General features: G+C 39.7%; 1 protein-coding gene across 1 annotated transcript in view; it reads right to left on the reverse strand.

Moving 5' to 3' along the window:
• Positions 1-11,346: 11,346 nt before the first annotated feature.
• map1aa (microtubule-associated protein 1Aa) overlaps positions 11,347-12,658 on the reverse strand; it is a 46,312-nt gene continuing 45,000 nt past the window's right edge. Inside the window, exons 7-8 of the mRNA XM_061244224.1 lie at positions 12,328-12,560; positions 11,347-12,193 (exon numbers count right to left, since the gene is read on the reverse strand). Coding sequence (XP_061100208.1) covers positions 12,038-12,193; positions 12,328-12,560 — 389 coding nt within the window. The 3' untranslated portion in view covers positions 11,347-12,037. The remainder of the gene's footprint in view (positions 12,194-12,327; positions 12,561-12,658) is intronic.

Consider the following 12,658-nt stretch of genomic DNA (forward strand, 5'->3'; position numbering starts at 1 on the left):
TTGTGTGATTTGTTCTATTGTGCCTTAAGGATTTGTAATCATGCTCTGATTTCTCCAGTGGAAGACTGTCCTAAATTGTCTTAAATAGTTACAGTTAAGGAGGTGAAAATAATTTAACCCAGGCCTGCCCAACCCTGTTCCTGGAGATCTACCTTTCTGTAGGCCTTCACTCCGAAGCCTGACAAGGCACACCTAATTTTTTCAAGCATTAAACCTTGAGATCTTTTTTTTCTCAAATAGAAAATATTGCTTTATGTTACTGTTTGCTTGACGAGTGAAGTGTTCTTACCCCATTGGTAAATCTTTAAATATTGGCAATATGTTTGTCGTATTTAGCAAAAAAGTAAACCAAGTATGATACTTGAAGGGATTGACTTGTTTTCGTTTTTTTTGTGCTGCTGGAGAGCTGACTGATTAGCAGAATCAGATGTGCCAAATTAAGGTTGAAATTAAAACCTACAGGATGGTACACTGTAGATCTCCTGGAACAGAATTGGGTAGCAGAATTTAATCACATAAAACTGAATGAAGCTGGCGGGTGTCTCAGTGTGACACCAGTGAGAGTCTCTGTACGTGCGTTTGCATTGGTAGACTGAAACGCATTTTCAATTGAATCCTTAAGCTTATTTTCACTCTCCAGTCTCCACTCTCCTGGAGATGTTGTGTTCCAGTGTGAGTCTTGGAAGGTGAGAGCTTGTTATGTTTTGTGCTTCGCTTCAGTGGAGTAGGTCCCTTTTTGCACAAACGTGGATCATGTCATCGTTAGATGGCTAACTGTGTCATTTTCCTCCCTAACAGTCTCATTATGTTAAATATAGCCAGATGTCTATGCCACTGCTTAATTGGGCTCTTAGTCTACTTGCATTTTAGAAGGTCACTGTTTTTGATTAAAATGGTGATGAGAGGGCAGTGCAACAGGAATAGTGCTCTCATTAGTGAGTAAGACTCTTCTAATGTAATCGTATACGGTTATATCCCTAATAGACGCATTGACAAAACGGTAAAAAAAAAGAATCCTAAAGAGGACACAGTTCATGGTAGGTGGATTAAAAAGTCCTCAATGTTAAGTGATTACCGTTTTTGTGTACATAAAACCAACTTAGTGTACATTGTTTTAACTAGTCTATTCATCATTAACTCCTGAAATAAATGGGAAAGTAAGGCACAGATTCTGCAGTTCAGCTATCAAGTACACGGGTGCTCATATCATGAATGTGTGACTGAGTTATCTTCATCAGAAAGTATACCGATGAGCCCAAGAGGAGAGATGACATTTCCACCAGCAACTCCATGAACAGTCCGATCAGAAAGGCCAATGAAACGTGCAGAAAATATGTGCTCCATGAACTGTGGTCTGGGGACAGGGGATACTGAGACAGTGAGTAAAGGACTAGACTGACATGACACTAGTCATGTTTCATCTGGCCATATGAACTGCACATTAATTGGTTTGAGAGATTTGACTTTTTTTAAATCGGAGAAGAGGACCAATGTGCATTTAGAGGCGCAGGCAGAGCTGCATAAAGGTTGCCTACCTGACCTCTGTTCAGAGTTTGGGAAGGAAAAGAAAGCGAACGGTCCTCTGTAATCTGATGAAATGCTGCAGTCAGTTAAAATGAATTCCTCTTAACTCTGCCTTTTGTGTAACTGGAAATCCGAGCATAGAAATCGAAATGCAGCGCTTGCCACCTGCCAAAGCTTTGGATGGGCAGGAAATGCAATGAGCTCAGGCAGTCAGGGCCTGTATTACTCCTGAGAAATGACTCCTTCCCCTCCACACAAGGTCAACCATGACTCATCCCTCATTACGTGCATCAGTCTGTTGCCATGGAGATGACTAGCTGGTGATGTGGGAGAGAAAGTGAGAGAAACACACAGAATATAGATAAACAGTATCTCACCGAATAACTGGCAATGCAAGGTGGTACGAGAGAGAAGGTTAAACCTTCATGTTATACAGAATGTCAAAATCAGCCAAGTGAATGCCACTGAAACGGCACAATTGCATTTGTTTAGTTATTTTCCAATTCATTATCCTATGTTGGGGTACTCAAAGCTCAAATGAGTCTTATGGAGTCTCAAAGCTGGAATAAAATTATGTTTGATTATACAAACCAGACTAATGCTTTTTGAGAGACTTGAGATAGCTTCCCTTGCCCACCCCCCAACAAACACACACACACACACACTCACACACACACAACCACCTGCCGCTCTTGTTAACAACAGGTGAACAGAATTAAGTATAGACTTCTCATTGACAAAACAAAGAAGAGAGTGTATTCAATTAGATTCAGTGATTGCTCCCCCCTCTGCTCTTCCAAATCCATTCTTCAGTTTATTTTAAATAAAGATAGCCATGGCAGCCCCTCACCCAGACACTTTGCCAAGGCCATGTTGCCTGGTGGGATGCCTGATGAGTCTATGTCCCTGGGCCCAAACAGACAGGATGGCAGCCAGGTTATGCCAGCACTGAATTCAAATAACAGATTCAAAAAGTCACCCTCCCCAGCACCCACAAAGCACAGTTACCCCAGCCCCTCCAACAAACCCATTTTTAGCTGGGAATTCTGTCATCAGAAGACCTGAGACAACCCATTAGAACCCAATCAGAATTCTGCACGTTCTAATTTTGGGAGAACAAAGGGGTATAGTGTACTGACTCAGAAGGGGAAAGGGCTTATGTTGTATGTGTGTCACTGCAGCTGAGAATTCACACTGTGTTGGCTTATAGGGCCATTCTTTGAAAAACAAGAAGAATCAAGAAATTCACTTCTATATACTCCTGTAATGTATTTTTGGACAGGCATCCTTCTGACTCCTGCTTTATGTCTCCCACTTGGGGGCCTAATTTTTAAACACTGCAGGGAGCATCCATTTTGTGCATTCAGTCAATGGCATTCCAAAGGTAGCTACTTCCCCAAACAAATATTCACCAAGTTAAGGTAGGTAAAGCAAATACTTCTTCAATTGGACATTATGTTATGAAATTACAGTATTTCCCTTAATGGAGGAAACAGAGTTAAAAAACGTTCTTGTACAACATTCATGCGTTTTGAAATACTGTAGTAGCTCTTATTCAGTTTATTTAATAGTAGGCTACTTAGTTAGGTAATCATGATGTCATCGCTCTTGCAATTTGGCACTGATGTTTGGATTGTGTTCTATTTGAAAATGTATTCATCATGGTCTTCTTGGAAGTCTTCTTTTGGGGAGGAAATGGTTACTTTAAAGCCACAATACTTTTTTTTCTTTTTTTCATTCTTTTTTTCTGAAGGATTATACTGGCTGGAGTAAGTAGATTTTTGACCCCTATCTCCCCAGTGCATGAATCACATAATTCAGTGTATCAGTTAATGCACTCTGGGATGCATATTCACCCACATGGAAATCTCACCTGGCGTGTCATCATGTAAGTATATTTTGGTGCACTTGGCAAAGAATAAACCAGTAGAGTCAGAGACATAAATTAACTGTCTGTCATTGACTCTGTTCTCTGCTTGGCAAAATGTCTTGTGAGAACAGAACATTTTGCTTTGAAATGTAAAACATGGTGGACCACGAAACACTAGCACCATGGATCACATACTACTGAGCCATGGATTAAATAAATGAAATAAAAAAATCTAAAACATTCTTTTGATAAGTGAAACAATTATTTTAACATATAAAATATTTTAACATATTTAAAATAGTGGAATAGCCATACCAATAATTATTCAAGCAAAGCACATTTGTCTACATGCACAGTATAATGTTGGAATATGTTCCTAAATATACTTGGCCACTCGTAACCATTTTAAGCATCGCAAAAGCATCGCAGGTTACTGAAACTCTGGACATTGGTATAGGTATGTGCTAGGTTAAATGGTTTTGAGCATGAATGCATGTTCTCGCTGTTTCTCACATGAAAATCAATACCAAATCCTCAGTTGGTATAGTTTCTACAGTCTGTTACAAGAGAAGATGAAAACCACACAAGGGAGTTTTACAAAGAGCCCCCATCAGATTATGTAGGATACTTGCCTGAGCACTGCTCCCTGTTAATGGTGCACATGGGAAAGTTATCGTTGATGTACTTGCTTTCATCCTCTTCTCCCTTCTCTCTCACTCGTGGTGGGGTGAAAAAGTTATGTTCGGAGTTATTAGCAAAAATATTTCTGAATCCTAAAGTTCTCCTAAAATCAAGATAATATAATATGATGAAAATAGTCTTGCATGCCACTGCAAATATTAATCTCAATGTTGCTTTTTGTTCTGGAGCATTAACAGTTAACATGAACAGGTAATGGGCTCTGGTAATTGTACTAGTTTAATGTACACTGTAGCAGTTTGGTAGAGCAGTAATCGGTGTTCTCTGACGGTGAACTGTCTGGGTAGTGCGTGCCTGCAGGGCAGCTGTTTGATTGGGAAATGTGCTTTTGTCTTTGATGAAGCCCATAGTTCACCCCATGCACAGCATAACCTGCGTTTACTCACAAAGACAATGACCCTATTCTTCCTTTGTCCCCTTTGTAAAATCAATGCATTTCAAAATGAAAGGAAGATTGAAAAAGACAAGCGAAAACTTGAATCCAGTAACATCTGTCACCTCCTGGCAAAGGGTGCCCATGTGACCCGAGCCATGATGTCATCGCTCTCGGACTTGAGCCTGAGCCAGCCTGGCATTCGAGACGCTCGCTGCTCACTGGCCCGTCCCTCAGAGCTGGGATTGTGCTCACCTCAATGGTCCACTTGTTGTGCAAATACTGGGGCCAGTTTATTTGATTAAAAACAAAATGGAGAAAATAGGTTTTTTTACACACTGGCACAACTGCTGAGGGTCACCCTGAGTCTAAGTGGATGTATGCATCAAAGACAAGTCAACCTGAATAAACCTGCTCCAACACTCCTTCCCACATCAGTGTTTCGGTCTAAGCGCTCTTTGCTTGCCATATCTTTGTGTAAATGTTTCACCGGTATTTGCCAGAAAAAAAGCCTTTTATCTCGCAGGTGGCAACACAAAAAACGCAAAAGAGTCTTACCCAGTGTGCATTGTGAAGCAGAGAAATGCAAACTAGGAATACAATGAAAAATCTGTATTTCTTGTTGACTCCACATCCCTGCCTTGTCTACAGTACATCAAGAGTTCTGTGACAGGGGCTGGATATCCATTGTAGTGTATCACAATGAAAAAGACTCATAGACAGGACAACATGGATGTGAGATGGCTTAGGAATCATCTCTGCTGGTGAGCAAGCATAAATCTGCCCTGTAGACTTCTCTCCCTTGCTGTTTCCCGGGGGCCTGTGATGGCAGCTTGTTTGCATATTATTCTTCTGCATTGCAAATGTGTGGCCAATGTGTGCATGGACTAGGTTCAATATTGAGCCTAACAGATATGCTTTTTCAGGATATTTGTCCTCACTGGAATCATGCCCTTTTGCAGACCTATGCTGGTGAAATGATATGTGGGAGAAGCGTGTTATCAGATGAAGAAAAAGTAATGGAATCTGATACACTAGAGGGCTCACACTGTGCAAGCACTTCCTCTCTCCCTGTCTCCCCTCTCTCAAAGGCTGCTTGTCTGGGCAGCTCAATTCGTCCTTTCACTCTTGTGTACAAACGGTGCTTTCTCTCCTTTTCTATCACTCGCTCATTGTAACACTCCCGCAGCTTGTGCAAAACAATTTCAACACTAACTTCCAAATCACCCGCCGCGCCCGGCCATGTGCAAGGACCCCTTTTGCTCCTCGGTTTCATGGTACAAAAACACACCCATGGGGCCATTTCAATGACAGTAGCAGAAGCACCTCCCTCCGCCCCAGGAAACTGGGGTCATTGTGTAACTTTGCCCTCTTTTCGGCTGTGGGCCTGCAGGCTGCCAGTGCAATCTGCATTGTTCTATAGCCCAGACCCCCTTTTCAGATGCAGAAAGAGATTAATCAAGGTCCAGTCAGTCCGACATGTTTTAGGCATTACATCAGCCCCCTGGTTTCAGTTCCCCTTCAGGCCTGCGTGTGGGATGTGGAGCCCCCCCCCCCCACACACAGAGACGGCAGTCTGTACCTTCTGAATACAGACAGAAATGCCTTTGTGCCTGGATCCATATTAGACAAGAATTAAAGGCCTCACTTGGTATATTTGACACCAAAGAGCAAGAACAAGACTGCTGCAAGGAAAGATAACAGGAAAAAAGTACAAAAAAACACATAAGAGGCTGTCCTGATTTTCAATAAATGTACTTTATTGGTGATCACCAGGCAGTTTCCCTTTTACAATAAATTTGCAGTTCTACTTTTTATTTTAGATTTAAAGAGATACAGAATATTGCACACAAAATAACTGATGAACTAAGATTAATACAGCGCAAAAATAATAACTATCACAACGCCTTCTTTACAATATCCCACAGCGAGAAGAGAAGCAATGCCAGTAACATGTGCCATTTCAGTACCATTAAGACAATCTGCTTTTTTAAAATATCTTTTTTTTTAAATAGTATTTTGATAATTCTTTTATTTTAAACTATTACATACAGGATTATAACTTATAAGATCACATGCAGAAACAAGCAGAGCTCATTTGAATGATCCGTAGGCTTAGATGGTTTGATCATTTCAAAGGTCAGGATGTCTAGAATGCAACAGTATGTCAGGGTTGCTGTTTTTTCACATTTTATATTTTCTTGAAAAATGAATCACATAGGCAATTAAAAAAAATCTGCAAAGAACAAAATGTCTCACTAGAATGATCAGATCACAAAATCTGGCAGTCAGGTTTGTTTTGAATATGCATATTCATAGTTCTATGTATATGTATACATCAGTTTGAAGTCAGTTTGCATTTAAAGTCTGATTTCAGTAAATAAAACCTCTCAGCCCTAGTTAGTACATTTGCATGGCAACAGATAAAGACTACCATTGTCAAATGACTGGTGTTTTTTTTTTCCCTTAAGTACTATAAATGAAACCATAACAACAGTATAAATAGCATTAGCACACAAATAGTGAGAGATTTAATTATTCTTCAGATTCTTCACCTTCAGATTCACACCTGTCAGACTGTCAGGGCAAATTAATTCACCGGTATCATTTCATCTATTTAAGAATTCATGTTTAACGTTTATGTCACACAAGTTCTTCAGGTCTTAATTGTACTCTGCATTGACAATGGTCACTTTGTGTTAGCACATCTGTCTCAGAGCCCACACTACATATTTTTGTATGTTTTATACATTTTATAAAAAACTATTTGTCAGTAGAGTAGAGTACCCATTACTAAAGGCAGGTATTTGGGATCAAGCGATCTGGCTCCACCACAATGGAACTGACAGTAGAAGACACAAGACAAAAAAATAATAATAGTTCAATACTCAAAACCAACACATATAAAGATTCCAGTTAATCTGCAGCCGTACTAGAGTACAGGAAATTGGACCATGGTAAGGCTCTGGCTATTGTTTATGAATTAAAAAAAAATAAATTAAAAAAAATCAGTTGTTCACGACATACAGTAAGACTACATGTCTCCATAGAACAGTTACTCATGGATACAAACCTACTGAAACATATAATGGTCTCCCTTCATCCTCCATGTCAAAGATACCTTGACAACTGACCTTGAAATGCTTTCTTTAGAGGCTTTCCTTGTGCGTGGAGAGCTATATGAAGGCCTTTTCACTGAAAACCTGCTGCTTAACAATGCACTCAAACATAGTTAGTGGATACTTAAATTCTGTTGATGGTTTGTAGACCTGTCTACTGTATATTGTCCTCTATCGTACAATGCATGCAAAGGCCAGCAAGGTAACCTAAACAAAGAATTATGTTCTGGTGAAATTGACCCATGGTGACCGTTGATTCCACAGAGTTACTGTACTCCAGTGGAAAACTGGGTAAGGACACAAGCTCCTCAGCAGCTCATTTCATTGATGAGGTCCTTGTAGTCGAGTCACCATAATGATATTTTAATGTCATTTTAGATTTGAGAGGTGGATATGCCTGAAATGCAGGATGTGCATGGCTCTGTCGGTTAGCTGCGTAGACTGCCCCGCATACTGTAATGGCCCTTAATGATGTAGAGCTGGAACCAGGCTAGTCAAAACTGCAGCTACAACTCGCTGACTCAGCACAGCATGACTGCAATACAAACACTTGTGAGTGTACCATGATGTCATTCTGAATGCTGGCTTCTGCACTGATCAAGACAAGTGCCCAGGCATTCTCTGTAGTAAGGCAATTACACACATTTTCCCCACAAAAATGGCTCCAAATAATGTTTTATTTTGGTATTCTAGATTAATTAAATACCATATGGAACCTCAAACAGGTCAGACAGCCTCATTTCAGTTGTACAGTGGAAATGCGTTACAACGGGCTTCTTCCCACCATAGTCCCATCCATCATATTCTACTGTACTTTTGATTCTTAAACAAGCATTTCTTTACCATTTTATGTCATGCAGTGCATGGAATACAATACCACTTGTTGAACAATCATTCTTCGGTAGATGACTGCCCTCTCAAATGAAGTTATGATTTGTCAATTTGTTTCTCACAAATGCCACGTAATATAGAAAGAGAAAATATAAATAACAAGCCATCATCGTTAGTGAGACCAAGTAACAAATCAAAACAAATAAAATCAATAAAAACGGTAATACTGTCATGGATAAGCATCTAAAACACTAAAGCAACACTAAAATATTTTAATATATAGTGTTATTTAAAATATAAATAACATTTAAATAAGTATCTATTAGCATTTGTGTGCAGTGTTTACAGAAAAATACATGCCTTTTGCCACTGGTCCCAACTACGTGTTGCTCTAAAACACAGTCCTCTAGCATTTAATATTCTACAGTTCAGCCAAAGTAAACATCGCGATTTCAAGTCTGAAAACCTGCCAGACTTCAAAATGCTAAGTATCTTCAAACTGTTGGTAAAAACACATTAGTCAGCTCTTAAGTTTGAGAAGGACCTCTTTGCAATTAATAAATTCTGTTATATTTATTATTCTTTATGTTTTTCACTGTGGGAAAACTAGTAGTTTTTGAAAAATTGTGACTTTCATCCCTATACTGTATTGTTCTACAGTAACTCAGTAATAACTTTCAATATTGGACGCCCCAAAATAATGGAAAAGTGCAGCCTTGCCTGCTGTTTAAGCTACAGTACATCGTGCAAATACTTAAATAATAATTTCTTTACTCCAGAGCAACCATTAATCTTTAGATGTGACTCCAAGCTCTGTTGTTCCCTCAATACTCTGATTAAAGCCTGACTGTTGAAAACTGTGAGAACCCCTAAAATGTCAGCTCAACTCAACTCAAATCCCCAAATCAGCAGGCGAAATCCCCAAGGCACATGGGTGACAATCACATCTCTGCCGTCTATCAAATTTACCCACAATGTTCCAGCACCCTCAGGTAAATTTTTCAACAAAGCCTCCACTCATCATAGACCCAAAAACACAAGCGACCAGAGTAAAACAATTCAGTCAGGATTCTCACTGACAAACAGTTTCTATTGCTGCTATTTTCAATCCTAATTCTAAATATCTGTTGCTGTTTTCCTGCCCACATTCATACCTTCTGTTAGTGAGAGGGAGCGAAGGATAGAGAGAATATACAGAACTATGTATATAGAAGCAAATAAATCCATTAGTTACAGGTCCAATGAAAATTTTAACGACAAAACGGAGAGCTTGTTCATTGCAACAAAATCTGAACATCTTCCATCCATCCATCCATCCATTATCTGAACCCGCTTATCCTGAACAGGGTCGCAGGGGGGCTGGAGCCTATCCCAGCATACATTGGGCGAAAGGCAGGAATACACCCTGGACAGGTCGCCAGTCCATCACAGGGCACACACACCATTCACTCACACACTCATACCTACGGGCAATTTAGACTCTCCAATCAGCCTAACCTGCATGTCTTTGGACTGTGGGAGGAAACCGGAGTACCCGGAGGAAACCCACGCAGACACGGGGAGAACATGCAAACTCCACACAGAGAGGCCCCGGCCGACGGGGATTCGAACCCAGGACCTCCTTGCTGTGAGGCGGCAGTGCTACCCACTGCACCATCCGTGCCAATCTGAACATCTTGAAAAATATATTAAAATAGCTATGTGAATCAGACATTACTTTACCTAGAAGGTATGAACAATAAAAGATAAGTGTCTCAGCCATGACTCTGTGAATAAACTAAGCCAGTTCCTAAACAAATCTGTCTTCAATTAATCTTTTTATTATTAGTTGACATTTCATTGCAATCATTTTACTTCAGTATTTATAAAATGTGCATTTACCTCTTTGCAAATTAATTACAATTAATAAAGGCCAACTCAATAGTTGTAGAGCTACACCCCCGCCCCCCCTTGCCCCCCCGTTACAATCATCAGAAGCAGAAGGTTAGCCAGTGAGGTTAGCCAAAATGATTACTACACACCAGGATATTTGTACATGTTTTCACTCACTCCTTGGGAGTACACAGGGCTCAAACAAAGCCAGCAGTTTATTCTGCCGAAAGAAATCAGAGCTTGGTTGGAAACAAAAGCTTTCATTCAGCTGAGCTGTGTGCAGTAGTAGAGACATACAGTCCTCCTCTTCAGTGCAGCAATTCCAACTAGCCTGATCACAGCCTGAGACCTCAAGCCAAAATAAATGCACACTTTCATACAAAGACACAGTGTTCAATGTAATATTTAACATAAAAAATGAAAGATTCTCAACTGAAACTAGCTGCCTGAAATAGATAACCACATAGCTAAGCAGAAGACAATTTGATAATTCGGTTTAGGTTGCATTAGATCACCTTTTGCCACATGAAAATGAAGAGTCCTCCAACCACATTATATTTTAATATAATCAAATTGCATGAGCACGACCACAACAATTACATCCGTATTGTTTTCTGTGTTTTTCTCTGCTAGAGACAGAAATGTCTCAAACTCAAGTAAGAAACTCAAGATTTCAGATTAGACTACATTAATTTTGTATCAACTCAGATATAGCAGACGAATGATTAATTCTCTGAACTAATGTTAAAATGTTATTGAACATTCAAGGTTTTTTAATGGCTTAACTACAATTCTAAAAACAAAGCTTTAAAGGGTCCTCTGAACTGTGTTTATAATGTTATAAACACTGTGCCAACACCAAGAGGCACAGGAGTGGTTTGCCACCAAAGCTGGTGTTAGTAGGACAGATGGCACTCAGAGGTTTGGAAATTAATATCCAATGTGGACATGACTTAAAACTCAGTTGCACTGCCTTTTGTGAATGTAAAGGCTATAGATTTGGCCAGCGACTTTATTTGCAAAGGGCAAGTGTGTGGTAGGAATAATGGGTACAATACAAGAATTAAAATGTATTTAATAAATATTGCTATAATATTCCAGTAAAACACTCTGGGCAGGTCTGCCAAATAAATACAATAAATAATTACAAAATGAAGAGCAAATTACTTAACAGGAACAGTTTTATCTTCAAATTCAAGAAATTTGCTGAACTTTCCATGTTGTGTTGGCTACATCCTGCAAGATTACTTGTGCTTTGATTAAATCCAATATTGAATTAAAAGAAAATAAATTATAATATATTTTCCCATTCGGGACCCTACACACAACTTGCATTTGGGGACAATAAGAGTGAAATACTATAGAGATTGCTTATATTTCATTGCTGCATTTCATGATAGCAATACTGTATTTATACAGGTGTCATGTTTAAAGATAGTGTTAACCTTTAGCCAAAGAAATCCAGAGAAATATATGTATTGTGTCTTACTTTCATGTATGGTTTATATGTATCTGTTTTGTAATGACTAGAATCAGTGATCATTCAGTGACAAACACAGAAAAAAAACATTCAAGACTCCAGTAAAATGGGATAGTAATGGCAATAAATTGAGCCGTGTGGGTGTTAAATGAGAGGGAATGTATTTATGAGGCTGAAACTAAGACCACTACATAGCCCTAGAGACAGATAGGGGGACATACTGTATGTTGAGACACTAAAACTGAGTCAGGGAACCTGAACCTGTGGGTTCAGAACTCGATCTTGCAGGCAGGGAAAGACTCATCCTGCATTACGACAGTGCTGCTGCTGGCCAGCACCATGATGTTTAGCTCCTGCTGCTTCTCATGGGTCTGCTGGTACCACTCTCGGGTCACTTCTGTGTCATGGGTAGGTATTAAGGTCACCTTTGAGAGGACAGAAATGGGAGAAAAGGCATTTTGTTACAAATGTCCCACTGTAAGGAATGTTGATGATATTTAAGGGAAAGAAGTGAGTAAGCTGTACAGAGAAAGAAAAGATACAATAAGTGTCTTATTACCTGGAGATTGGAACCCCACTGAGCCTTTCCGTCAAGAAGTGCATCCAGAACTCCACGGCTTGGCTCCCCACTGCCTGGGTCATTTCCGCTCACCACATAGTATGCAGCACGCACACGCTTGAAAAACTCCTGGTCCACATTCTTAGAGCTGCAGTGATTTGGGATGTAGGCCAGGTCTACATAGATTGGCGGTCCAGGGGGAACAACAGAACTGGATTTTTGTGAGTTGGAACCTAAGGATGAGGGAAAACAATGTTCTTAATACAGACATGCATCATTAGAAAGGCTCTTTCTTCTTCTGGTTATGGTTCTTTCTTTTCATCACAGTGCA

This window comes from Conger conger, chromosome 6 (assembly GCF_963514075.1).
Source record: "Conger conger chromosome 6, fConCon1.1, whole genome shotgun sequence".
Classification (NCBI taxonomy): Eukaryota; Metazoa; Chordata; class Actinopteri; order Anguilliformes; family Congridae; genus Conger; species Conger conger.